We start from the raw sequence: 25,802 nt of genomic DNA, 5'->3' as shown, positions 1-25,802 counted from the left end.
AGCGCCGCGGAGGCACCTGGGAGGCACTGTGAGAGCGAAAGTGCGCAGGCGCAGATTGCTGACCAGTGGCCGAAGGTGAGGTTTTTGGGTCCTTCGGGCTTGGAGGACTAAGGTGATGGTAGGACCCATTGGGAAGGCTAAGGAGGGAGGCAGGAATCTGGATTGGGGGAAACAAGGACGGAAAAGCAGCCCTGGGCCGGGATCGAAGGCGAGGAAGGAAGCGAGAACCTAGGCAGTGGAAGGAACCGGGAGCCTGAGACGGGTGTGAGCTCCGCAAGGGCAGGAATTTGGTTTTATTCCTCCCGCAAGGAGGAAACCGCCAGCGCCCAGACCTCGGCCTGACACACAACAGGCGCTCAATTTCTGTGACTTTTTGTGCCTGTTCTTGGGGTTTGTTGGGGAGCGTGCGTTACTTCATGTGGCGTTGTGGAACTGGTTGTTTATGAAAGTGATAGGGTCTTTGTATGTTTTCAAGTTTTAAATTAGATGTGAGTCAATTTGTGTTTGAGACTGTACAACTTTGGAAAAGAGACAGTGAAGGAGTTGTGAGTTAGATTGTGTCACTTTGCGTAAGAAGTATGCTAGTAGCGCTGAGGTTATGCATGGCATAGGGGCCTATGGGAATATAACTGTAGTAGGTGTCAAATATTAGACACCTAGTACAGTAGGTGTGCAATATTCATGGTGAATGAATGTGGCTCATTATATAACGGAGATGGAGGAAAATAGGTGCTACTAGTTAGGCATGTATTGTTTAGATTCTCTGAACACTGTAGATGCCTGTAGAGTTTAGCTCTGTGGCAATTAGACAACTAAAACACTATAGTTCTTTTTCATGGAAAGCAGGAAGTAAAATAACATACAGATAGTAAGATTGTATATTGGGAAACCCCAATACTGATTAATGACTGATACATTGAAATAGGTGGAACACCATTGTGAATACACACACACAAACTATAATACCACTCCAAATTTCTACTAAGTGGTATTTTTTCTTCTGCTGATTGAATTTCTGGAAAGTTCAATAATTTATTCAGACATCCTTTTATTTTAGAATTATTTAATTTTATTTATTCTTATTATTTTTCAATTTCAACCAGAGAGAGAAAGGAAAAGTAAGAAAGCAAGCCACCAAGTCCAGGACTCAAACCACAGTTGATCATTTGGGATTCCAGTGTCTTAACCACCACACCAACTACTGACCCCTCTTCAGATATTCTTTAGATAACAACAGGGACCAGCAGATGGCATAATGCCTACATCGCTGGACTCCCATGTAGGTGACCACAGTTCAAGTCCCAGATCCAGTGGCTTAAACTCACTCTGGGCATGTGTGCATGCATGCCAAAGATCCAGAGAGGAGAATGGAGGATAAAGGATTGCAATGTGGTCATCCCCCTGCGGGGGGTGATTTCTTGCTTTCTGTCTCTCTGTCTCTCTCTGTCTTGCTGGCAAGTGCACATACACTATAGCACAAAAAAAACAAAAAAAAACTCTCCAAAAGAAAAAAAAGATAACAAAAAAATCTATTGAACATTAATTTTTATCTTATTTCATTTGTGATTATTATTATTTTATTTTACTTTAACCAGAGAGAGTCACAGAGATAGAGAAGGAAAGTGAGAAAGCAAGCTGCCAGGTCTGGAACTTGAACTATGGTGGGTCATGTGGGAATCCAGTGCCTTAACCACCACGTCACCTGCCTTTCCCTCTTTGAACATTTAAACACAAGATCTGTCTCTTAGAAATTTTGGTAAATAACATTCAAACTTGTTTGAAAGGCAAACTTTTTCAAAAAAAATTCACATTAAAGCTTGAAATGTAAAAGCATATACAATAAGTTTCTACTCTAATTCCCCACCCTCTACTTTGTCTCTTCTTTACTCCAACTAGGTGGATATTCTCCAGCCCTAATAAATTGGAAGCTGGGGAAGGAAAGAGATGTCTGTAGTCAGGGACAAGAAGAAGCTGACATGACTGGTACTGCTAAAATTTAGTGTAAGTCATCTCTTACCTTCTTAGAGATCCTGCTGATGGGAAGCTCCAGATATTCTTCCCTTCTATAGGCACAGCCTCTTCTCCAGCCACCTCAGTGCTTCCTCTGGGCATGCAGTGGCCCACCCACATTACTTGGTCTTATTTGTTCACTCAGTCCTCTTGGATAGGAAAGAAAACCTAGGCAGCCTTCATCCGTGGTCCTCAATGGTCCTCTTTGAGCACTCAGGTGAGAATTAGCAACATTAATCACCTTGTTTTTCCAAATCCTGGAAACATGTACATTTTGCCAAGAATTCTCTCACCACTACAGTTTCTAGAGGCATCAGGTTTGTTTGTTACAAGGAGAGGGAAGCACCCACTTTTCATTCCCATGGAAAACAAAGTTCTAAATATAATTTATTTTCTTGGGGGCTGTCTCTATGGTGCAGTAGTAACCTATTGCTCAAGAGAATCTGGATCCCTCATGCCCACTGCAGTTCAAATCCCTGGCCTGGTCAGCCTGAAATACAAGGCATGCATGCAGGTACTCAAGATCCAGTGTAGAAGACTAGAAGAAGGGGATTGTGGCATGATCAGACTGTGGCAAGTGCTCATCTGTCTCTTGACATGTGCACACATGTGCTGTATCATGAATAAAGGAAAACATAAAAATAATTTACTCTCTTTAAGAGTTGTCCTCCTCTCTTGGCCTCTCCGGCCTCTTAAGTTAGGAGTTAAATTAATGGTAGCAAAACAACAGCAGCTCTAGAAGGCTCTATTTTATAACTATGGGCTTTTAGAATTTAATTCACTCACCATCTGTAGGACATCAGCTAAGACTGAGGCAAAAAGATTTCTAAGTTACCATACAAAAATGAACAATGACAACAATTAGAAAGCTCAGAGAGTTGCTAGAAACAACATTAACAAACCAACAGGCTTCGCTTGTGTGCACACACATGTGCAAAAACTGGGGAAAAAAGACTTCATTTATAGTGACTGTCAAAAAATGTGAAATACAAAAGAAGTGACCTTATTATTGTGTGATGTATTTTTTGTTTTTTAGAGGTTTTTCACTATAGGGCGCATGTGCTCGCCAGACAGAGAGACAGAAAGCGAGAAATCACCCCCCAGAGGGGATGGCCATGCCACAATCCTTTCTCCTCCACTCTCCTCTCAGGATCTTGGGCACGCATGCACACGTGCCCAGTGTGAGTTTTAAGCCACCGGGTCCGGGACGTGAACCACGGTTGACTACGTGGGAGTCCAGCGACGTAGCCATTACGCTAGCTGCTGGTTCCCAGTGTGATGTATTTTTTAAGCACATTTAAAAAATTAAGACTTGAATAAAAGGACAGGAAGACACAACATGATAAAATATCCAAAACTCCCTAACATCATATAGTTCCATCAAAATTTCAGTAATATATTTGAGCTTTCAAAAGTTCTCAGAAGAAAATTAACAAAGCAGATATTCTGAAAGAGAAAAATAATCATAGGGAGAAACAGTCCCTGTAGGCACTAGAATATGTTTTAAAACTAATAACTGCAGGATAATTCTGTAATTAAATGAAAAGGTCAGTGGAACTAAATATAAAGCCCAGATCTCCACAGTTACATAAAAGAAGTGAAATATATGAAAAAGATGGTAGATTAGATGGGTGAAAGAAATGCAGATTATTGAATACCTGGTGGTTCTAACCCAAATGGCCAAATAATTTTTCAAAAAGTATTTTTACATGGAAAATGCACAAAGTGGAATAAGAAACTATAAAAAATTATTTGCAACTCATATCACAGAAAAAGGATTAATTTCCTTCCCTTAAGAAAGATCTGGGGGTGGGGGACCAGCACATGCTGTGGATGTTAAGGCACCTGGGTCCCACATGGCCAGCATCATGGCTTGACTTCATGGTCCTGGATCCAGTGGCTTGAAAATTACACTGGGTACTTATGTGTGCATGCCCCAAACTGAAAAGGAGAAGAGACTGGCATGGCCCTCCCCCAAGGGGTAGATGCTCATTTTCTCTCTCTTTGGGGCAATCACACACATCCTATAGCAAAACTAAGAAAAAGAAAGATCTGTGGGGCTGGACAGTGGTACAGCAGTAAAATGATATTCTGTGAGACTGACACACATGGAGGAGTTCTGAGTTTGTATCTCCCTGAGTACATGTGTACCCATGATTCAGAGCTGGCTAAAACTGGGGATGGATCAGAGCATCAGGACCTTATTGAGGGGGTGCTGTGATCTTGTTCATGGAAGAAATAAATGAACTTTACATAAATAAAAAATTTCAAAGATCTAATACCAAACTGGAAAATAAAAACAATCTAATAGAAAATGAAACTAATTATAAGAGACCTTTAACCAACAAAAAAATGAAAAATGTTTTAAAGAAGCTTATCTTGATCTTTCATAATAAAAAACCTAGAAACTAGACCCAAAGTTTAGATTAGATAGGCAAGCATTAAAAAATGTGTATAGTAGTATTTCTCAGAGTGTGGAATGACAAATTATCTCAAATTGCGGGTAATAGTATAAGTGGCGTGGCCGTAATGGGGTGCAGCTTGGAAGTAGTTAATGATAGTAGGCTATTTAGGTTAGAAAAGATGGTACAGTGGTACAGAAGTAAAATATGATATTCTGAAGGGGAGAGAAGCTTGCTGTAAATCCCTCCTGCTGTCCAAGAGCCTGAATTCTGGCTTTGAGGACACAACATTATTTCGTTCACTGCCCCCCACCCTCACTCCCCATATCTATTTGAGGTCTGCATAGTGGAAAAGGACCAATCCAAGGAACACAGAAGCACTTTTAATGAGTCATAAGTCATAATAAGCCATAAGGCATGTGTGGTTTCATGTGACTTTTTCTCATCTCAGCTTTCCCTTCTTAGGAATCACCCCTTTTCTAAAGAGAAACCCAAAGGAAAGACGTCTTTTGCAAATCTCAAAACCATGGCTCAGGTGAGGTGATGGTTCCTCTCTCCTTTCTGAGATTCTTTTTTTTTTTTTTTTAAGGTTATTTGGGCATGGGCCTATCATTCCCTTCAGAAAACTGTTTCTTGTTTTTTCCTGTATTGGTCAGATAAGTTTCTACTCTCTGAAAATACTCCTACTTTGAAGTAGTGTTTGCATCTTAAGTGGGTATATCATTCCAGTCTTCTTTCTTAGTCTTCTCCCAGAAGCTGTGCTGGGACAAAAATATATTTCCTTGAACAAAATGAGAGTATACAGTCATGCATCACTTAATGACAGGGATACATTCTCTGTGTCTTTAGGCAATTTTGTCATTGTGCAAAAATCTTAGAGTATATCTACACGGACCTATGTGGTACAATCTATTGCTCCACCATCATGTATACAGTCCATTATTGACCGAAACATAGATATATAGCACATGACTGTAGTACAGAATGAATCTGTCTTGTGCAAATAAGAAAAAGAAGCTTTTATTGCACCCACAGATGTGTCAAGGTGGAGATAACATTGATAGATTGCTATTCTTTTTTTTTTAATTTCATGTTCTTTTATACATTCAATCATGTTATTTAGCTTAACAAAGTGAATATTCCAATATGTATACATTTCTCCCTAGTCCAGTTGATAATACTATAAAGTTGTCGTCAACAGATAATACCACAAGTAGTCTTATCTTTAGAGGCTTTGAGGACAGAAATGCGGTTGGCAGCTTATACAAAGAACTGAAGGAATGTGTATAATACTGATATTATTTCTTCCTTAAATGTTTGTTAGAATTCACCAGTGGAGCCATCTGAATCTGGAGACTTCTTTGTGGGAAGATCTTTAACTTGTATAGGTTGAATATTCCTTATCCAAAATTTTGGATTTTTTTTTTAAATCTGCACACACATAATGAGATAACTTGGAGGTAGTATCCCAAGGTCTCAACACAAAATTCATTCATGTTTTATATATACCTTATGCACATAGTTCAGAGGTAATTTTATTCAATATGTTTTTTTAAAGAATCATTTAATTTTATTTATTATTATTTTTAATTGGCTATAGTCAACAGAGAGAGGAATAGAGAGAAAGGGAAAGTAAGAAAGCAAGCCACCAGGTTCAGGACTCAATCCATGGTCAGCCATGTAGAAGTCTTGCACCTTAGCCACTGTACCACCTAATGGCCCTTATGCAATATTCTTTTTTTTTTTAAAGAATTATTCATTGTATTTTATTTTATTTATTATTATCATTGTTCAGTTTGACCAGAGAGAGAGAAGGAAAGTGAGAAAGCAAGCTGCCAGGTCCAGGACTCAAACTGTGGTTTGTCATGTGGAAGCCCAGCACCTCAATCACCACGCCACCTGCCACCCCATTATGCAATATTCTTAATCATTTTCTGCATGTAGGCCAGCTGGTGGTGTGGTGGTTAAGACAGCTGGATTCCACAGGACTGATTGCATGGTTCAATTCCCAGATCTGGTAGCTTAAAAAGCATATTGGGCATGTGTGTATATGTGATCAAAGTCTCAAGAGGAGAAATGGAGGAGGAAGTGCGGATGACCATCCCCAGTGCTTTCTCATCTCCCTCCCAACCTGGTTGTCTCCAGCGAGCTCACACCCACCCCACCCCCAGCAAATTAAAATAATAATAATTTTGTTTCTTTTTTTAATTAACTTTATTTATTTATTTTAATTTACCCAGAGAGGGACAGAGTGAGAGAGAGTGCTCTGGAGAGAGAGAGAGAGGGAAAGTGAGAAAGCAAGCCACCGGGTCCAGGCTTGAACCAGTGTGTTAGCCATGTGGGAGTCCAGTGCCCTTAACCACCATACCATCTCTTGGTCCTTATTTAATGTTTAATTTAATTTAAAGAATTTTTATTTAACTTTATTATTACCATTTTAAAATTTGCTATAAGGCACCTTAACTCACCAGAGAGAGAGAAAGGGAGAAAGCAAGCCGCTGGGTCCAGGATTCAAACCACAGTCGGCTATGTAGGAGTCTAGTGCCTTAACCACCGCGCCACCTGCCAGCCCCATAATAATTTTGTTTCTGAAACAGTTTGTTTACACTGAACTATCAGAAAGTGAAGATACAGTTATATCTTATACTTTAGCCACCCATGTGGCTAAAGTGGACAGTTAGCAGTGATTTAAAAATCATCATGCCTGACTGAATTTATATGCTCTCGGTAAACAATTATTTTGTTATGCTTTTACACACAAGTACTTAGCAGCAAAAAAATATGGTATACCATTTGTACAGGGTCCCTTGGGCATGCTAAATAAATGATGTGTATTTTAACTACAACTTGTCACATGAAGTCAGGAGTGGAACTTCCCACTTGTGCGCAAAATGTTTTGGGTTTGGAGCATTTCAGAATTCAGTTTCTTTAGTAGAATTGGGTATATTCAAGTTATCATTTTTAATTTATTTTTAAGAATTTATTTTATTTGTTATTATTAATTTCTAATTTGATGAGAAAGAGACATAGTGAAAGATAGAGAAAATGAGAAAGCAAGCCACCAGACCCAGGATTTGAACTGCAGTCAGCCATGTATGAATCTAGCACCTTAACCACCATGCCACCTGCCAGCCCCCACCCACTTCTTTAAGAGATTTTTGCTATAGGGTGCATGTGCTCACCAGAGACAGAGAGAGATTGTTCAGTTTGACCAGAGAGAGAGAAGGAAAGTGAGAAAGCAAGCTGCCAGGTCCAGGACTCAAACTGTGGTTTGTCATGTGGAAGCCCAGCACCTCAATCACCACGCCACCTGCCACCCCATTATGCAATATTCTTAATCATTTTCTGCATGTAGGCCAGCTGGTGGTGTGGTGGTTAAGACAGCTGGATTCCACAGGACTGATTGCATGGTTCAATTCCCAGATCTGGTAGCTTAAAAAGCATATTGGGCATGTGTGTATATGTGATCAAAGTCTCAAGAGGAGAAATGGAGGAGGAAGTGCGGATGACCATCCCCAGTGCTTTCTCATCTCCCTCCCAACCTGGTTGTCTCCAGCGAGCTCACACCCACCCCATCCCCAGCAAATTAAAATAATAATAATTTTGTTTCTTTTTTTAATTAACTTTATTTATTTATTTTAATTTACCCAGAGAGGGACAGAGTGAGAGAGAGTGCTCTGGAGAGAGAGAGAGAGGGAAAGTGAGAAAGCAAGCCACCGGGTCCAGGCTTGAACCAGTGTGTTAGCCATGTGGGAGTCCAGTGCCCTTAACCACCATACCATCTCTTGGTCCTTATTTAATGTTTAATTTAATTTAAAGAATTTTTATTTAACTTTATTATTACCATTTTAAAATTTGCTATAAGGCACCTTAACTCACCAGAGAGAGAGAAAGGGAGAAAGCAAGCCGCTGGGTCCAGGATTCAAACCACAGTCGGCTATGTAGGAGTCTAGTGCCTTAACCACCGCGCCACCTGCCAGCCCCATAATAATTTTGTTTCTGAAACAGTTTGTTTACACTGAACTATCAGAAAGTGAAGATACAGTTATATCTTATACTTTAGCCACCCATGTGGCTAAAGTGGACAGTTAGCAGTGATTTAAAAATCATCATGCCTGACTGAATTTATATGCTCTCGGTAAACAATTATTTTGTTATGCTTTTACACACAAGTACTTAGCAGCAAAAAAATATGGTATACCATTTGTACAGGGTCCCTTGGGCATGCTAAATAAATGATGTGTATTTTAACTACAACTTGTCACATGAAGTCAGGAGTGGAACTTCCCACTTGTGCGCAAAATGTTTTGGGTTTGTAGCATTTCAGAATGCAGAATTCAGTTTCTTTAGTAGAATTGGGTATATTCAAGTTATCATTTTTAATTTATTTTTAAGAATTTATTTTATTTGTTATTATTAATTTCTAATTTGATGAGAAAGAGACATAGTGAAAGATAGAGAAAATGAGAAAGCAAGCCACCAGACCCAGGATTTGAACTGCAGTCAGCCATGTATGAATCTAGCACCTTAACCACCATGCCACCTGCCAGCCCCCACCCACTTCTTTAAGAGATTTTTGCTATAGGGTGCATGTGCTCACCAGAGACAGAGAGAGACAGAAAATGAGAAATCACCCCACACAGTGGGTATGGCCATGCCACAATCCCTCCTCCTCTATTCTCCTCTTAGGATCTCTGGCTCAGCACACATACTCCTGGCATGAGTTTTAAGTAACTGGATCCAGGACTTGAACCACAATCAACCATGTGGGAATCCAGTGATGTAATCATTACGCCATCTGCAGGTTACCATTTTTTAAAATCAGTGAACTTTTGCAGTTTGTGTCTCTCTCAAAGAATTTGCCTTTTCATCTAAGCTGTAGAACTTATCAGCATAGGGGCCAGCAGTTGGCATGGTTGTTAAGGCACTGGGTCCCACGTGGCCGAATGCACAGTAAAGAGTCCCAGAGACCAGCAGCTTGAAAAACACTCTAGGCACGTGTGTAAGTGCCCAAAATTCCAAGAGGAGAATGGAGGAGAGGGATTGCTGTGGGGCCATCCCTGCTGGGAGGCAATTTCTCACTTTCCCTCTCTGTCTCTCTCCAGAGAGCATACATGCCTTATAGCAAAGCAAACAAAAAAGAACTTACTGGTATAAACTTATTCAAAATGTGCTTTTTATTCTTGTGATGTTTGCATAGTCTATAATGGTACACCTCTTTTATTCCTTTTATTGGTAACCAGATGTTATTGTTCTTTGGCCCTTCATAAAGTCAACAAGCAGAATGCCTTGAGCATCCCAGAACTGTTGCCATGACCGTTGTTCTTGATCTGTCAGCTTTTGCTTGACTGCACCACTTCCACTTGTTAGCCATTGCTTCGATTGTGCTTTGTTTTGAAGGTTATACTGGTAAAGCCATGTATCATCTCATTACAGTTCTTTGAAGAAGCACTTCAAGGTCTTTATCTCACTCGTTTTAAATCTCCATTGAAAGCTTTACTCTTGTCCACAGCCGATCTGTACACAACAGTTTTGGAGCTCATGGAGCAAAAAGTTTTCTCAACTTTAATTTTTCAGTCAGAATTGTGTGAGCTGAGGCATTTGAGATGTCTGTGGTATCGGCTAGTGTTTCTGCTATTATTGCTCGTCTTCAATTAGGATAAGAACAAGATTTTTTTTTTAAATTTGCTAGAGGACATGTGCACTTGCTGGATAGAGAGAAAGAGAGAGAAGGAAAATAGAAAAGTACCCCCCTTCCCATGACAGATGGCCACACCACCTGCTGGTCCCTGATTTGCTCCCTTTTAAACCTTTTTTTTTTTTTAAGGTTTTTGCTATTAGGCCTATGGGCTTACTGCAGAGAGAGAAAAAATAAAACAGTGGGAGAGAGAAAAAGACAGTGAGAGGGAAAGTGAGAGATCCTCTCCACCCCAGGGGGGATAGCCACACTGCAATCCCTTCTCTTTTCTCCTCCTGGGATTTTGAGCATGCATATACACATACGTGATGTGATTTTTCTTTTCTTTACTTTTTTAAAATTATTTAATTTTATTTATCATTATTGTTATTTTTTTATTTGACACAGGTACTCACCAGAGAGAGACAGAGAGAGTGAAAGCAAGAAAGCAAACCACCAGGTTTAGGACATGAGCCACAGTTGCCATGTGATAGTCCAACAGTTCAACTGCCATGCCACCTACTGCCCCCCACTCTGTGTAATTTTCAAGGTACCAGATCCAGGAATCAAACCATGGTCAGCCATGAGGGAGACCAACACCTTCTCCACTACACCACCTGCTGGCCATTCTTTTTTTTTTTTTTTTAAGGTTTTTGCCTTAGGGCACATGTGCTCAGGGGAGACAGAGACAGACAGAGACTGTGAGAGGGAAAGTGAGAGATCACCTCGCCAGAGAATGGCCATACCGCAATCCTTTCTCTTTCATTCTCCTCTCGAGATCTTGGGCACACATGCATACATGCCCAGCATGAGTTTCAAGCCACTGGGTCTGGGACTCAAACTGTAGTCAGCCATGTGGGGGTCCGTGACATAACCACTATGCTATCTGCTGGCCCCTGGCCACTCATTTTTAATCTTGTTAAAATTGAAGTTTAAGGCCAGCTAATGGTGTGGCGGTGAAAGCAGCTACATCCCACACAGCCAACTACGTTTAGAGTCCTGAATCCAGCAGCTTGAAAAACACTTCAGATTTGTGTGTTTTTATTCCCAAAATCCCAAGGAAGGAGAGATGAAGAAGTGATTGTGTTGTGACTGTCCCATGGGCGTATTTTTTTCATTTTTTCTCTGTCTCCAGAGAGCTCAATTTAAAAAAAAAGTCTAAATTTTTATTTTAGAAGTTTCTCTGTTTTCTGAAATATGCATTTAAACTTAAAAGTTTCTCTGAGTCTGTTTTGATTACATGTGCAACATTTTTAAAGATACTTATTTAATCCAACTTATCATTATATTCTAACTTGCTCCAAGGTACACACACTCATCAAAGACAGAGAAAGAAAGAAAGAGGAAAGGCAAGAGAGAAAAAGAGAAAGCAAGCTACCAGATCCGGGACTCAAACCACAGTTGGCCATGTAAGAGTCCAGCACATCAACTGCCACACTGCCTGCTGACCCCACATGTGCAAATTTAAATCTCTTTTTATTTAGTTCAAAATATTTTATGAAATTTTTCTTTTGATTATTTTCTGATCCAAAATTGGTTACTTGTGTGTTGTTTGATTTCCAAACATTTGAAACTTGTCAAGATCTTACTTTTATTGATATTTAAATTTAGTTCTATTTTTGTAAGAAAACATATTTCCTATGATTTATCTTTAATCTTAGAAAACAGTCCATTTGCTATTGTGAAGAATATAAGTTGTGATTTTATTTTATTTTATTTGCCAGAAGGTGTGTGTGTTCTCCAGAGAGAGGGGGGGGGCTGCTATCATCAGTCTTTTTTCATCCATCTCTCTATCCTGTCAGGATACTGGAGCTCACTTGCACACTTACCTATAGTGTTTTTTAAATCACTTGGCTGAGATTCAAATCATGGTTAAGTTTTTCAAGCCACCAGGCTGGGATTCAAACCATGGTTGTCCATGAGAGATACAGCTCCCAATACATGACATTTAACCACTGTGCTACAGGACCAGTCCTGTTGTGAAATTATTGAATGTGGTTTTCTATGCATACAAAATGAGTTTAGATGGTTTAGATATTCTAGATCTTTATAGATTCTTTCTGCCTTTGGTTTGGTTCTTTCAGTCACTGAACATCACTATGATTTTGCATTTTTTTTAATAGAGATTTTTGCCATAGGGCACATGTGCTCGCCAGAGAGACAGAGAGACAGAAAGTGAAAAATCACCCCTGGGGAGGATGGCCACATCATAGTCCTTATACCTCCATTTTCCTCTAGGGATTTTGGTCACACACACACACCCAGTGTGATTTTTAAGCTGCCAGGTCCAGGGTTTGAACTGCATTTGACTATGCGGGAGTCCAGCAATGTAACCATTATATCTGCTGGCCCCAATTTTGTATGTTTTTAAAATCTCATTTTGCCTTTGTCAGATTTTGCTTCATGTATTTTGAAACTATTATTAGGTGCCTGTACATTTGTGATTGTAACATTTTTCTGACGTATGTATTCTTTTATTATTATGAAATATCCCTCTTTATCTCCAATAATAATACTCCTATACCTGAAACTTGTTTTGTGTAACATGACTATAGTTGTTCCAGCTTTCCTATGTTTTTTATGGTGTGTCTTTTTCTATCCTCTTACTTCATCCTATTTGCATCTTCAGTATTTAAAATGTCTCTTGTAGACAGAATATTTTTGAATCTTCCTTTTTTAGACATTCTAATAATCTCTGCATTCTTATTGGAGTTAGTCCTTTTATAGTAAATACAGTTTAAGGTATGGTTGGATTTGGGGCAGGCATTTAGTTATTTTCTGATTACCTAACCTGGTTTTGTTTTGTTTTGTTTTCCTTTTAAACAGACTTTATTTTTTAGAGAGAAATTTTTTGCTATAGGACACATACACTCACTGGAGAGACACAGAGACAGAAAGTGAGAAATCACCCCCCCCCAGGGGGGATAGCCACACCACAATCCCCTTTCCTCAGTTCTCCTCTCGAGATTTTGGGCAGGTGTATACACACACCCAGCGTGAGTTTTAAGCTGCTGAGTCTGAGACTTGAACCACCACTTTGTTATCATCCAGAGTCCAAGGATCACTCTTGGTACTGTGTATTTTATAGGATCTGGCAAATATGTAATGACTTGTATCCCATTATGGCATCATATGGAATGTTTTATTGCCCTAAAAATCCTTTGTTCTGTCAATTTATCCTCTCCCACCTCCATCCCCAACAACCTGGTATCTACTGTCATTTCACTATCTCTAAGGTTTTGTGTTTTTTTCAGAATGTAATATAGTTGGAATCATATAGCCAATTCAGTTGTCTTTCACTTAGTACTAATACATTTAGGGTCCTCCTAACCTGTTTTTGTTCACCTTGTTCCTCGATCCTGTTGTATTTTGTGTCAGTCAAATAAATTTTAATTTAGTCTTGTGCCACAAAATATTTTTGTCAGTGGACCATAAAAGTGACTGGTCCCATAAGTTTTTACCATAAAGGCTAGCTGTGCAGGAGGCTATGCTATCTAGATTTTTGTAAGTAAACTCAATGATGTTCACTGAACACCAACAAAATTACCAAAAAACTTGTTTCTCAGAATATATTACCCATTAAGTGATCAATGATTGTAATTCATTTTCATTCCTTTGTTGACTTTTATTTTATATTTTCGCCTCAGCTTGCCTGGGTTTGCCAGAGAGAGAGAGAGGGAAAGTGAGAAATGCCACCCGCCCAGGGGACAGTATGGACACATAGGCACACGCACCTGATGTGTTTCTCAAGCTCCTGGGTCCAGACTCAACTACACAGTTGGCCATGTGGGATCCAGCTGCCTAGCCCTCCACAACACTTGCTGGTCCCATGTTGAGTTTTTTGTTATATCTATTTGCATTTTTTATGGTTGCTTTAAGATTACAGTATGAGGGACTAGCAATTGGTGTAATGGCTATGTTGCTGGACTCCCATGTGGTTGACCGCAGTTCGAGTCCCAGACCCTGGTGGCTTAAACTCAGGTTGGGTGCGTGTGCGTGCGTGCCTAAGATCCTGAGTGGAGAATGGAGAAGGGGTTGCAGCATGACCATCCACCCGGGGGGGGGTGATTTTCTCGCTTTCTGTCTCTCTGTCTCTCTCTTGTCTTTCTGGTGAGCGTATGCACCCTATAGCAAAAACCTCTCAGAAAAAAAAAAAGATTGCAGTATGCATCTTTAGTTTATCATGATTTACTTAGGATTAATATTAAATTACTTATGGTAAAATACATCAGAATGCAAGTATTATAGTTTCATTTACTGATACCTCCCATCTGTTTTTTGTTTGTCATGTAAATAATATTTATATTTACAATAAACGGCATTAGAATGTTTACCTTAGGCCAAGTGTGGTGGCATAGCAGTAACAACACAATGTTCCTCAATGGTGAAGTCCCATGGGAAGGTCTTAGATTCATATCCCAAGGTCACCCTCAATGTGCCAGGAGTGCATGTGTGTCCATGATCCTGTCTGGCTGAGGCTAGGAACGGATACTGTGTGAAGGTGCACGTGGGTTGCCTACTCTCTGTCTGTCTCTCTCTCTCTATTGGGAGAAATAAATAAGCTTTCATTAAAAAGAAAAATTACTTTGTACTTTAAACCAGGGGTCTATGGCTCACAGGCCAAATCCACTCTGGTGCCTGTTTTTGTGCAACCCATGAGCTAACAATTATTTTTATTTTTGAAAAGATTCAGAAGAAAAATATTTCTGACACATGAAATTTTTGTGGAATTCAAATTTTAGGGGTCAGCAAGTGGTGTGGTGGTTAAGGTGCCGGACTCCCACATGGCCAACTGTAGTTTGAGTCCCAGACCTGGCACCTTGCTTTCTTGCTTTCCCTCTTTCTGTTTCTCTCTAGTGAGTGCACATGCCCTGTAGTCGACTGAAAAATAATGATAATAAAATTAAACAAATTTTTAAAAAGAAATTCAAATTTTGGCATTAGTAAATACATTTTATTGAAATTCAGCATTGCAGGACCAGCAGGTGGCGTGGTGATTAAGGGCGCTGGACTTCCACATGGCCAACCATGGTTTAAGTCCTGGACCTGGTGGCTTGCTTTCTCACTTTCCCTCTCTCTCTCGTTCTGTCCCTCTCTGGTCAAATTAAAATAAGTAAATAAATAAATAAAGTTAAATAAAATAATTATTTAAATAAAAAAAAAAGAAAGAAATGCAGTGTTGCTCATTTACCTACATATTGTCTGTGGTTGCTTTCATGCTAAAATAGATGTTCAATAGTTGCTGCTTGAATCAGTCAGATCGTTTTTTTGTTTGTTTTGTTTTTAGAGAGGTGTTTTGGTATAAGGCACATGCACTTGCCAGGAAGACAGATGGGAAGTGAGAAATCACCCCCCGGGGGGATGGTCACATTGCAATCCCTTTCCTCCATTCTCCTCTTGGGATCTTGGGCACTTACACACACGCACCCAGCGTGAGTTTAAGCCACCGGATCTGGGACTCGAACTGTAGTCAACAACATGGGAATCCAGCAACATAGCTATTACACCAACTGCTAGTCCATCAGTCAGATCTTTTAAAGAAGTAAATGAATATTTATCATATTCTTTTTTTAAGAATTATTTAATTTCATTCATTATTATTTTTACTTATTTTTTTTGGAGGTTTTTGCTATAGGATACATGTGCTTGCCAGAAAGACAGAGAGAGACAGAGAGACAGAAAGCAAGAAATCACCCCCCACAGGGGGGGATGGCCACACCACAATCCCATCTCCATTCTCCTCTCAGGATCTTGGGCACGCATGCACACACGCCCGGCGTAAGTTTAAGCCACAGGACCGGGACTTGAACCATGGTTGACTAAATGGGAGTCCAGCGACATAGTCATTACACCATCTGGTCCCTATTCATTATTATTATTATTATTATTATTATTATTATTTAATTCGCTATGTAGTACACATACTCACCAGAGACAGACAGACTGGGACTCAAACTGCAGTAGGCCATGTGGGAGTCCAGCAACTTAACCACCACACCACCTGCTGGCCCATTTATAGTATTCTATGTATAACTGTTCATCCTCTTCCCTGCTAGACCTTAGTTACCTTTTTTGTTAGTTTGCTATAGAGTGTGTGCACTCACCAGAAACAGATAGAAGGAAAGTGAGAAATCATCTCTCTAGAGGGTCAGCCACACTGCAATCCCTTCTCCACTCTCCTTTTGGGATGTTGGACAGGCATACACATGAGCCAGGTGTGATTTTTTCAAGCCATCGGGTCCAGGACTTGAACAATGCAGTCAGCCATTTGGGATTCAGCTATCTTAAAATTCATGCCACCTGCTGGTCCCAATATAGTATTATTTTTACCTTAGCCTGAAGAAATTTATTAGCATTTTGATTTAGTACAGTCCTGCTAGTGATGAATTCCCTCAGCCCTTACCTGAAAAGAGATTTGTGTTACCTTTTTTCAGTTTGGGCTATAGTGTGCATGGACTCACAAGAGAGAGAAAGAGAATGAGAAATCACCCCTAGAGCGGATGACCACACCGCAGTCCTTTCTCCAGTCTCCTGTTGGGATTTTGGGCATGAGTGTACATGCACCTGGAATGATTTTCAAGCCACCAGATCCAAGACTCAAACTGTGCTGTTGGCCTTTGAGATCCAACCACCTTAACCTCCACGCTGCCTGCTGGCCATTGTTACCTTTATTTTTAATAGCTATTATTGCTGGATATGGACTTCTTAGTTGACAATATCTTTGGCTTTTAGCATTCAGTTAGGATTTGGGTAAATGTGGTTTTCTTTGACTTTTTTCCTTTTACGGTTCATGAAGCTTTTTGAATTTTTAAGTTAAAGGTTTATGCTAAGTTTGATGTGTTAAGCCATCATTTCCCTAAAAAAATAATTATAACTTTTCCAGGACTCAGTTGGATTACTTTGAAATTACCCACATATCTTTGTGATTCTGTTTATTTTTCCTTATTATTTTTTAAAATTTTATTTATTCATTTATTTTTTAATTTGACCAGAGAGAGAGAGAGGGTAAGTGAGAAAGCAAGCCACCAGGTCTGGGACTCAAACCATGGTCAGCCATGTGGGAGAGTGTCCAGTGCCTTAACCACCACACCACCTGCTGGTCCCCTAATTCTTCCTTATTTTTAATTTTTATTCAGATTGCTTATTTTCTGTTATCTGTTTACAAGTTTTCTGATTCTTCCCTTTCTGCTCTGCTGTTGAGCCTATCTAGTGAAATTTATTTCTGTTTTTAGACTTCCAGCTCTATAATGTTCATTTGGTGCCTTTTTTTTTTTTTAAAGACGAATAGAAGTACTTTATTTAATTTTTATTCATTTTAATTAGACCAGAGAGGGACAGAGTGAGAGAGATAGAGAGAGGGAAAGTGAAAAAACAAACCAGGACTGAAACTGCAGTCGGCCATGTGGGAGTCCAGCGCCCTTAACCATCACACCACCTGCTAGCCCCACATTTGGTGCTTTCTTGCAGTTTCCATTTTGAGATTCCACACCAGAGTTTCCATTACTTCTTTGAACATGCTTAGCACAGCTGTTTTGAAGCTCTTTTGCCCCCAGCAAAAATCCATGATCAGGACTTTCTGTGATTTAGTTTCTGTGATTGTCTTTTTGTAACTTAAGAGTTATATTCTCATATTCCCCTTACTCTGTATTTATTTTGTTGTGTTTGCATGTCTAGTAACTTGCTGGAAACCTAGACATCATGAATAATATAATAATCTGAATTCTGTATGCATGTTGTGTTCTTCTGATGATTATTATGATTTTGTTTTGGTTTTGTTCTGTTTTGTTTTTGTTTTGTTTCCTGATAAGCAGTTAAACTTGATTAGGAACAAGCCTCCAACTTTGTCTTCCCACTCACTGTAAAGCAGTTGACCTTGTTTCTTTAAGCTTCTAGCTGTTGCCTTTTTCTTTTTTGTTTTTAAGAGTGATTTTTGCTATAGGGCGCATATGCTCTCTAGAGAGACAGAGAGACAAAAGGCAAAAAAATCACCTCCCAGGGCGATGGCCACGCTGCTATCATTTTTTTCTTCATTATCTTCTCAGGATTTTGAGCATGCATTCACATGCACCCAAGATGCGTTTCAAGCCTCTGGGTCTGGGACTCAAAACTGTGGTCAACCATGTGGGAGCTCATTACACCATCTGCTGGACCCCTAGCTGTTGCTTTTTACCTTGGCCCCCAAGGGCAGGTAGGTTCTCACTGGTAGTCTTGTCAAGGAATTGGTGAATATTGTCTGCCCCAGACTCCGACACTTTAATCCAGTAAGACTTCAGTTGCCTTCCCTTTAGCTATGAGCAGATTATGGAATACCATCATTCAAAAAGCAGAAGTCTTATGGTCTCGCTAGCATACTTCTGTTTTTTAAGACTGTTGGCTTCTGTTTGCCTTTTGCTAAGCACCCTGTGATCTCTCCTACACATGCTTAGTTTAACTAGTTTAAACCATATGTTAAACCAGCAGATAGCATAATGGTTACCTCACTGGACTCCCACATAGTTGACTATGGCTTGAGTCCTGGATCTGGCAGCTTAAAACTCATGCTGAGTACATGTATGCATCCCCAAAATCCCAATGGAGGAGAAAGGATTGCACTGTGGCCATCCCCTCTGAGGGGTGATTTCTGTCTCTCTGTCACTCTCTGTCTCTCCAGAGAGCATATGTACCCTATAGCAAAAATATGTCTTTTAAAAAGTCGGGGGGAGGTGGTGTGGTAATTAAGGGCACTGGACTACCACACAGCCGACTGCAGTTCGAGTCCTAGACCTGGTGGCTTCCTTTCTCATGTTTCCTCTCCCTCTCTCTCGCTCTGGACAAATTAAAATAAGTAAATAAATGAATAAAGTTAAATAAAATATTTTTTTAAAAAGATGTTTTGATAGTCTATTCTCAGATTTTTCTGTAGTTCTTTCACAACTGTCTTTTTTTGGGGGGGGGGGAGGTTTTTGCTATAGGGAACGTGCACTCGCCAGAAAGAGAGAGACAGAGAGCTAGAAAGTAAGAAATCACCCCCCAGGGAGGATGGCCACACCACAATCCCTTCTCCTCCATTCTCCTCTCAGGATCTTGGGCATGCACACATACATGCCTGGCGTGAGTTTAAGCCACCAAGTCCGGGACTCAAACTGAGGTCGACTACGTGGGAGTTCAGCGACATAGCCATTACGCTAACTGCTGGTCCCCCTAATTTTTTTTTTTAAGAGAGATTTTTTGCTGTAGGGCACATGTGCCTGCCAGAGAGACAGCAAGCAAGAAATCACCCCCATGTGTGTGGCCACACCACAGTCCTTTCTCTTCCATTGTCCTCTCGGGATTTGGGTCACGCGCTAGCATGAGTTTCAAGCCTCTGGGTCCAAGACTCGAACCGCAGTCAGCCATGTGGGAGTCCGGTAACATAAACATTATACCATCTGCCAGTTCCCCAGAATTAACTTAAATTTCTAGCTCATCTGCCAGCCCTAAATTCTAGCCTATGTCACTTTTGAGAGGTTTTTTTTTTTTTGCTATAGGGCGCATGCGCTCACCAGACAGAGAGAGACACAGAAAGCAAGAAATCACCCCCCAGGGGGGATGGTCACGCCGCAATCCCTTCTCCTCTATTTTCCTCTTGGGATCTTGGGCACGCACGCACACGTGCCCGGTGTAAGTTTTAAGTCACCAGGTCCAGGACGCGAACCACGGTCGACTACATGGGAGTCCAGCGACATAGCCATTACGCTAACTGCTGGTTCCCTAGCCTATGTCACTTTTGAAGAAGCTATGGTTTTCTGCTTCAACTGAGGAGTTTCAGGTTATCCTCGTGCAAAAAAGCCACAGAATTATCACTCTTCATCATTGCAGTTGCTGTCCTTCAAAGATAAGCTCTCCTCTGATTTCTGCCTGCTTTGGTTGCTTTCTGGTGCCTTCTATTAGTTGTTCATTATATATTGTGTCCAGATTTTATAATTTTTCTGAGAGACTGTTTTTCTGACCAATTCACTCTTCTGTCATACCAATAATACATTATTGCAGATTTGTTGTTTACATGTATTTTCTTACAAGGACATGCCATCTCAGGCTATAATGTCTGAGCAATGACTGTTTTGTTTTGGCATCCCAGTAAAACAGTACAGGCTTTTGGGGCCAGTAGGTGGTATGGTGACTAAGGTGCTAGACTTCCACATGGCCAACTGCAGTTTGAGTCCTGGACCCAGCAGCTTGCTTTTGCACTCCCCCCAGCTCCCACCCCTGTCTCTCTCTGGTGAGTGCATGTGTTCTATAGCAACTAATAAAAATAGTGAATGAAATTAAATAAAAATAATTTCTTAAAAATAAATACATGTTTTAGGGACCAGCAGATGGTATAATGGTTACGTCACTGAACTCTCATGTCTGTGGTTTGAGTCTTGGACCCAGCAGCCTAGGACTCATGCCAGGCGTGTGTGTGTGCATGCCCAAAATCCCAAGAGGAGACTGGAGGAGAAGGGACTGTGGTGTGGGCATCCCCCTAGGGAAATAATTTCTCACTTTCTGTCTGTCTCTGTCTCTCCAGGGAGCACACACACCCTATAGCAAAAATATCTCTCTTGAAATATATATGTAGGTTTGGAACATAAAATGGCTTCACTGAAAAAAGAAAAATGATTTCACAATAAATATTTTAAGTGTGTGTATTAGGGCCAGCAGGTGGCATGTTAGTTAAGATGCACATGGCTGGCTACAGTTCGAGTCTCAGACCTAGCGGCTTGCTTTCTCATTTTCCCTCTCTCTCTCTCTTTCTCTGGTGAATTAAATATTAATAATAATAATAATAATAAATAAATAAAGTTAAATAATTATTTAAAAATAAAAAAGTCTATGTTATTTAAAAATTCAGCAGCAGGCATTTTTACCATGATTTTTGTTTCCCCCATAGTGTATATCATAGAGCAGGAAAAATATAAAGTTTTTCTGTACAAGACCACAAGGGAGCAGAGCTAGAAGTAGACCCTGCTATCTAGTCAACTTGTTATGATCATAATCCATTACAGGGATCAGTGTCATTCAAAGATGTGACTGTGGACTTTAGTCAGGAGGAGTGGCAACACCTAGACCCAGATCAGAAGACTCTTTATATGGATGTGATGTTAGAAAACTACTGCCACCTCATCTCTGTGGGTAAGAAATACTCTTTGAAAACTCATTAGCATGCATTTTCTTTCAAAGTACCAAATTTATGTGTAATCTTGAATTTCAAGGATAAGCAGTGGTAAATTCCTTTTGATTAGCAGAAAAGATTATTGTGTCTTAATTTGCATTACTTAACATGCACCTTATGCATTTCTAAAGGTATTGAAGTCCAGCCAATTACAGTAAAATCTTACTTTCGGTTATCAGGATGTCACATGACCAAGCCTGATGTGATCCTCAAGTTGGAACGAGGAGAAGAGCCGTGGACATCATTTGTAGGTCATACCTATTTGGGTGAGTTTCTGACTTCAAGGCAGATGAACGCTAATGGAAACCAAATTTTAAAGGAGGTCAGGTGATAGGTGGTACCTTTGAAATATTTTAGGAGTATCTTTCAAGAGGATCCTAATCAGGGCCAATGGATGGCTTGGTGATTAAGGCACTGGATTGCTGAATGGCCGACCACAGTTCCCAAAATCCCAAGAAAAGAGATTGCAGTGTGTCCATTATGGTGTGACATTTCACTTTCCCTCTTCCTGTGTCTCTCTCCAGTGAGTGCATACACCCATAGCAAAAATCTAAAAAGAAAAAAAAAATTGATGATCCTAAGAGTTTTGTTATTGGGGCTGGCAAGTGGCATGGTTGTTAAGGTACTGAACTCCCACAAGGCTGTGGTTCAAGTCCCAGAACTGGCAGCTTTCTCTCTCTCTTTCTCTCTCTGTGTTTTTCCCTTGTCAAACTGAATAATAATAATAATAATAATAATAAATAATTCCTAAAACAAAAAGAGAGCTTTGTTATTAAACAATTCTAAAATACTTGATTTAGCAATTGAATGTAATCCAGTCTGATTTAAAAGTCCTTTTAGAACTATTTTTCTAGTCTTCCATTTATAAGATAAAATGATTCCCACATTTATGGAGAAGCAGAGCCTAAACTACAGGATTACTTTTTAAGAATTATTTTATCTGTTTATTTATTTATTATTATTTTAGAGAGATTTTTACTATAGGGTGCATGTTCTTACTGAAGAGACAGAGACAGAGAAGCAGAAAGTGAGAAATCACCCCCCAGGAGGGATGGCCATGCCACAGTCCCTTCTCCATTATCCTCTTAGGATTTGGGGCACACATGCACAGATGCCCGGCATGAGTTTTAAGCTGCCAGGTGTGGGACTAGAATCACAGTCGACTATGTGGGAGTCCAGGAACATAATTGTTCTGCCATGTGGTGGTCTCAGAACAATTAAATTTTTAACACAGTAACCTAGGGATGCATGTTTAAAAGTATGAAGTGACTCCACATGTATATGAGAAATAAAATTACACTACTAGTTTATTTGGGTGCAAAAAATTCTGAAATCCAGACCAGCAGGTGGTATGTTGGTTAAGGAATTAGACTCCCACATGGCCAATGACAGTTTGAGTTCTGGACATGGTAGCTTACTTTTTGATTTTTCTTCTCTCTCTCTCTGGTGAGCACATGTGCCCTATAGCCAACTTGAAATAAATAAATAAAAAGTAAACCTTTAAAATATTTTTTAAAAATTTTCCCCCATAGGGCACATGTGCTTGCCAGAGAGGAGAGAGAAAAAGAAAGACAGTGAGAGGGAAAGTGAGAAATCACCCTCCAAGGGAGACAGCCATAATACAGTCCCTTCTTCTCCATTCTCCTGGGATTTTGGGCATGTGCACACACATGCTCAGCATTATTTTTCAAGCTGCCAGGTCCAGGACTTGAACTGTGGTTAGCTGTGTAGGAGTCCAGCGCCTTAACCACCATGCCACCTGCTGTCCCCCCAAATAATCTACAATCCTTGCCTCGTTTTTTATTTTCCACTAACTTCCTGAAATGCTCTTATATACATAATCTATGTCCTGTAGAAGTAAATCTTCTTCTAATATTTTCCCTGAATAAACATTTCTACTAATTTTTCATGCCCATCCTACTTAATACTTTATTAATGCCCTTGTTAGTTTCACTTGATTGTCTCTGAATTTACTTATCCAACCATCAGTCACTGTTCCACTATTCTTTGACTTCATGATTTGTTTTACTATCTCTCTGTTCTTCTAGTGGAAAATACAAAAGATACTAATAGTGTTTATTACTTACTTTTTCATTCTTTTGTTCATCCATCCACAATGAAGCAGAGCTTTTGTGGAGGTTCTGTGGTTTGTTTTGCTTCCAGGTAGGGGATAATTTGTCCTGGGTCTTTTTTGATCTTGTATACTAGACCCTAGTACTACTCCTTTTCATAGCAAATGTGTGAAGACTCACAAATTGTTGTTAATTATACTTTTTTCTAGAAGAAGACTGGAAAGCTCAAGACTTTCTAGTGAAATTCAAGGAACACCAAGATAAGTACTCTAGATCAGTTGTACAAATCAACCACAGAAAACTGATTAAGGAGAAGAGTGACGTATATGAAAAAACACTTATTTTAGGCAAAAACTCTGTTAATTCGAAAAATCTACCTCCTGAATATGACACTAATGGAAAGATCTTGAAAAATGTTTCAGAGCTAATTATCAGTAATCTAAGTCCTGCAAGAAAGAGACTTATTGAATATAATGGATGTGGGAAATCACTCCTTAATACTAAGCCAGAGACTGCTCATCCTGAAGTCAAATCCCATAGTCAAGGTGGTAGGGCTTTCACTCATAATGAAGTACTTATGCAGTATCAGAAGATGGAAACTCCAGCACAGTCGTTTGGACATGACTGTGAGAAATCATTTCTTAAAAAAGGAGGCTTAATTACACATAATAGAGCTTACAGAGGGGAAAGCCCATCAGTATATAATAAAAAGAGAAGAGCAACCAATATTGAAAAAAAACATACATGCATTGAATGTGGGAAATCCTTTTGCAGGAAGTCTGTATTGATTCTGCATCAGGGAATTCACACAGAGGAAAAACCCTATCAATGTCATCAATGTGGAAATGCATTTAGAAGAAAGTCTTATCTCATTGATCACCAAAGAACTCATACAGGAGAGAAACCCTTTGTTTGTAATGAATGTGGTAAGTCCTTCCGCCTAAAGACTGCCCTTACTGATCATCAGAGGACACATACAGGGGAGAAGTCATATGAATGCCCACAGTGTAGGAATGCCTTCAGATTGAAGTCACACCTTATTCGTCATCAGAGAACTCACACAGGAGAGAAACCATATGAGTGTAATGACTGTGGAAAGTCCTTCCGCCAGAAGACAACACTTTCTCTACATCAGAGAATTCACACAGGGGAGAAACCCTATATTTGTAAAGAATGTGGGAAGTCCTTTCACCAAAAGGCAAACCTTACTGTACATCAGAGAACTCATACAGGGGAGAAGCCCTATATTTGTAATGAATGTGGGAAATCCTTCTCCCAGAAGACAACCCTTGCTCTTCATGAGAAAACTCATAATGAGGAGAAACCCTATATTTGTAATGAATGTGGGAAGTCCTTCCGCCAGAAGACAACCCTTGTAGCACATCAAAGAACACATACAGGGGAAAAATCTTACGAATGTCCTCACTGTGGGAAGGCCTTTAGAATGAAGTCATACCTCATTGATCATCACAGAACTCATACAGGAGAGAAACCATATGAATGTAATGAATGTGGGAAATCGTTTAGTCAGAAGACAAATCTCAATCTGCATCAGAGAATTCATACAGGAGAGAAACCCTATATCTGTAATGAATGTGGGAAGTCCTTTCGCCAAAAAGCAACCCTCACTGTACATCAGAAAATACATACAGGGCAAAAATCCTATGAATGTCCTCAGTGTGGGAAAGCTTTTAGCAGGAAGTCCTATCTCATTCATCATCAAAGAACTCATACGGGAGAGAAACCATATAAGTGTAATGAATGTGGAAAGTGTTTTCGCCAGAAGACAAATCTCATTGTGCACCAGAGAACTCACACAGGAGAGAAACCCTATGTTTGTAGTGAGTGTGGTAAGTCTTTCAGTTATAAAAGAAACCTCATTGTACATCAGAGAACTCACAGGGGAGAAAACATAGAAATGCAATAAATGATGTGATTTCTTTGGGAAGGCTTTCCAAGTTATTGCACATCTTTACTTAAAGAAAAGCATGCTGAAATATTAATGTAATTTTAATCATAGATATAACCGTAGTTCTTGTGCCCTACTACATATCTATTTGTCTTCTGTTTACTAGCATACAAAATGGATATGATCATTATTGAACTGTATCCACTTTGAAGGTAATTTTTAGTTTTCAACTGCTGACTTAAATAGTTTATTTTTTTAAATACTTACATAATATAATACATGCAGAGGCAAGAAACAAAATTGTTCTGTCAGTTTCCATAAGAGAAAATAATCTATGAACTATATTTCTCATTGTATTCTGTGTAACAGAAAGTTGTCACTTCCCCAAATATTACCACTTGCTGGGCTTATAACATCATAAAGTAGTTTTTTGCATGTTTTTAAACTTTATATATAAATTTTTAATCATACATCATGAATTACTTTGTCTCTTGCTTGTTTGAGATTTGTACATTATTGCATGTAGCAGTAGTGTATTCACTTTTGTTTCATATACTAT

At 39.6% G+C, this 25,802-nt stretch overlaps 1 protein-coding gene across 2 annotated transcripts; it reads left to right on the top strand.

Annotated features, from left to right (window-relative positions):
* ZNF567 (zinc finger protein 567) lies at positions 1 to 25,802 on the top strand. Of its 2 annotated transcripts, XM_006164663.3 has the most exons (6): positions 23 to 75; positions 1,897 to 2,001; positions 4,878 to 4,947; positions 21,096 to 21,222; positions 21,442 to 21,528; positions 23,544 to 25,802. In XM_006164663.3, the coding sequence occupies exons 3-6, from the start codon at positions 4,939 to 4,941 to the stop codon at positions 25,259 to 25,261; spliced, it is 1,941 nt and encodes a 646-aa protein (XP_006164725.1). In that variant the 5' UTR covers positions 23 to 75; positions 1,897 to 2,001; positions 4,878 to 4,938; the 3' UTR covers positions 25,262 to 25,802. The 2 variants fall into 2 exon arrangements, with proteins under 2 accessions (XP_006164728.1, XP_006164725.1); XM_006164666.3 differs by lacking the exon at positions 1,897 to 2,001 and having other exon boundaries at positions 1 to 75.

The sequence above is a fragment of the Tupaia chinensis genome, unplaced genomic scaffold, assembly GCF_000334495.1.
Source record: "Tupaia chinensis unplaced genomic scaffold, TupChi_1.0 Scaffold143654_1, whole genome shotgun sequence".
In the NCBI taxonomy this organism is placed as follows: Eukaryota; Metazoa; Chordata; class Mammalia; order Scandentia; family Tupaiidae; genus Tupaia; species Tupaia belangeri.
Note: the sequence above shows the minus strand (reverse complement) of the source record. Positions and strands in the feature narration are given on the sequence as shown.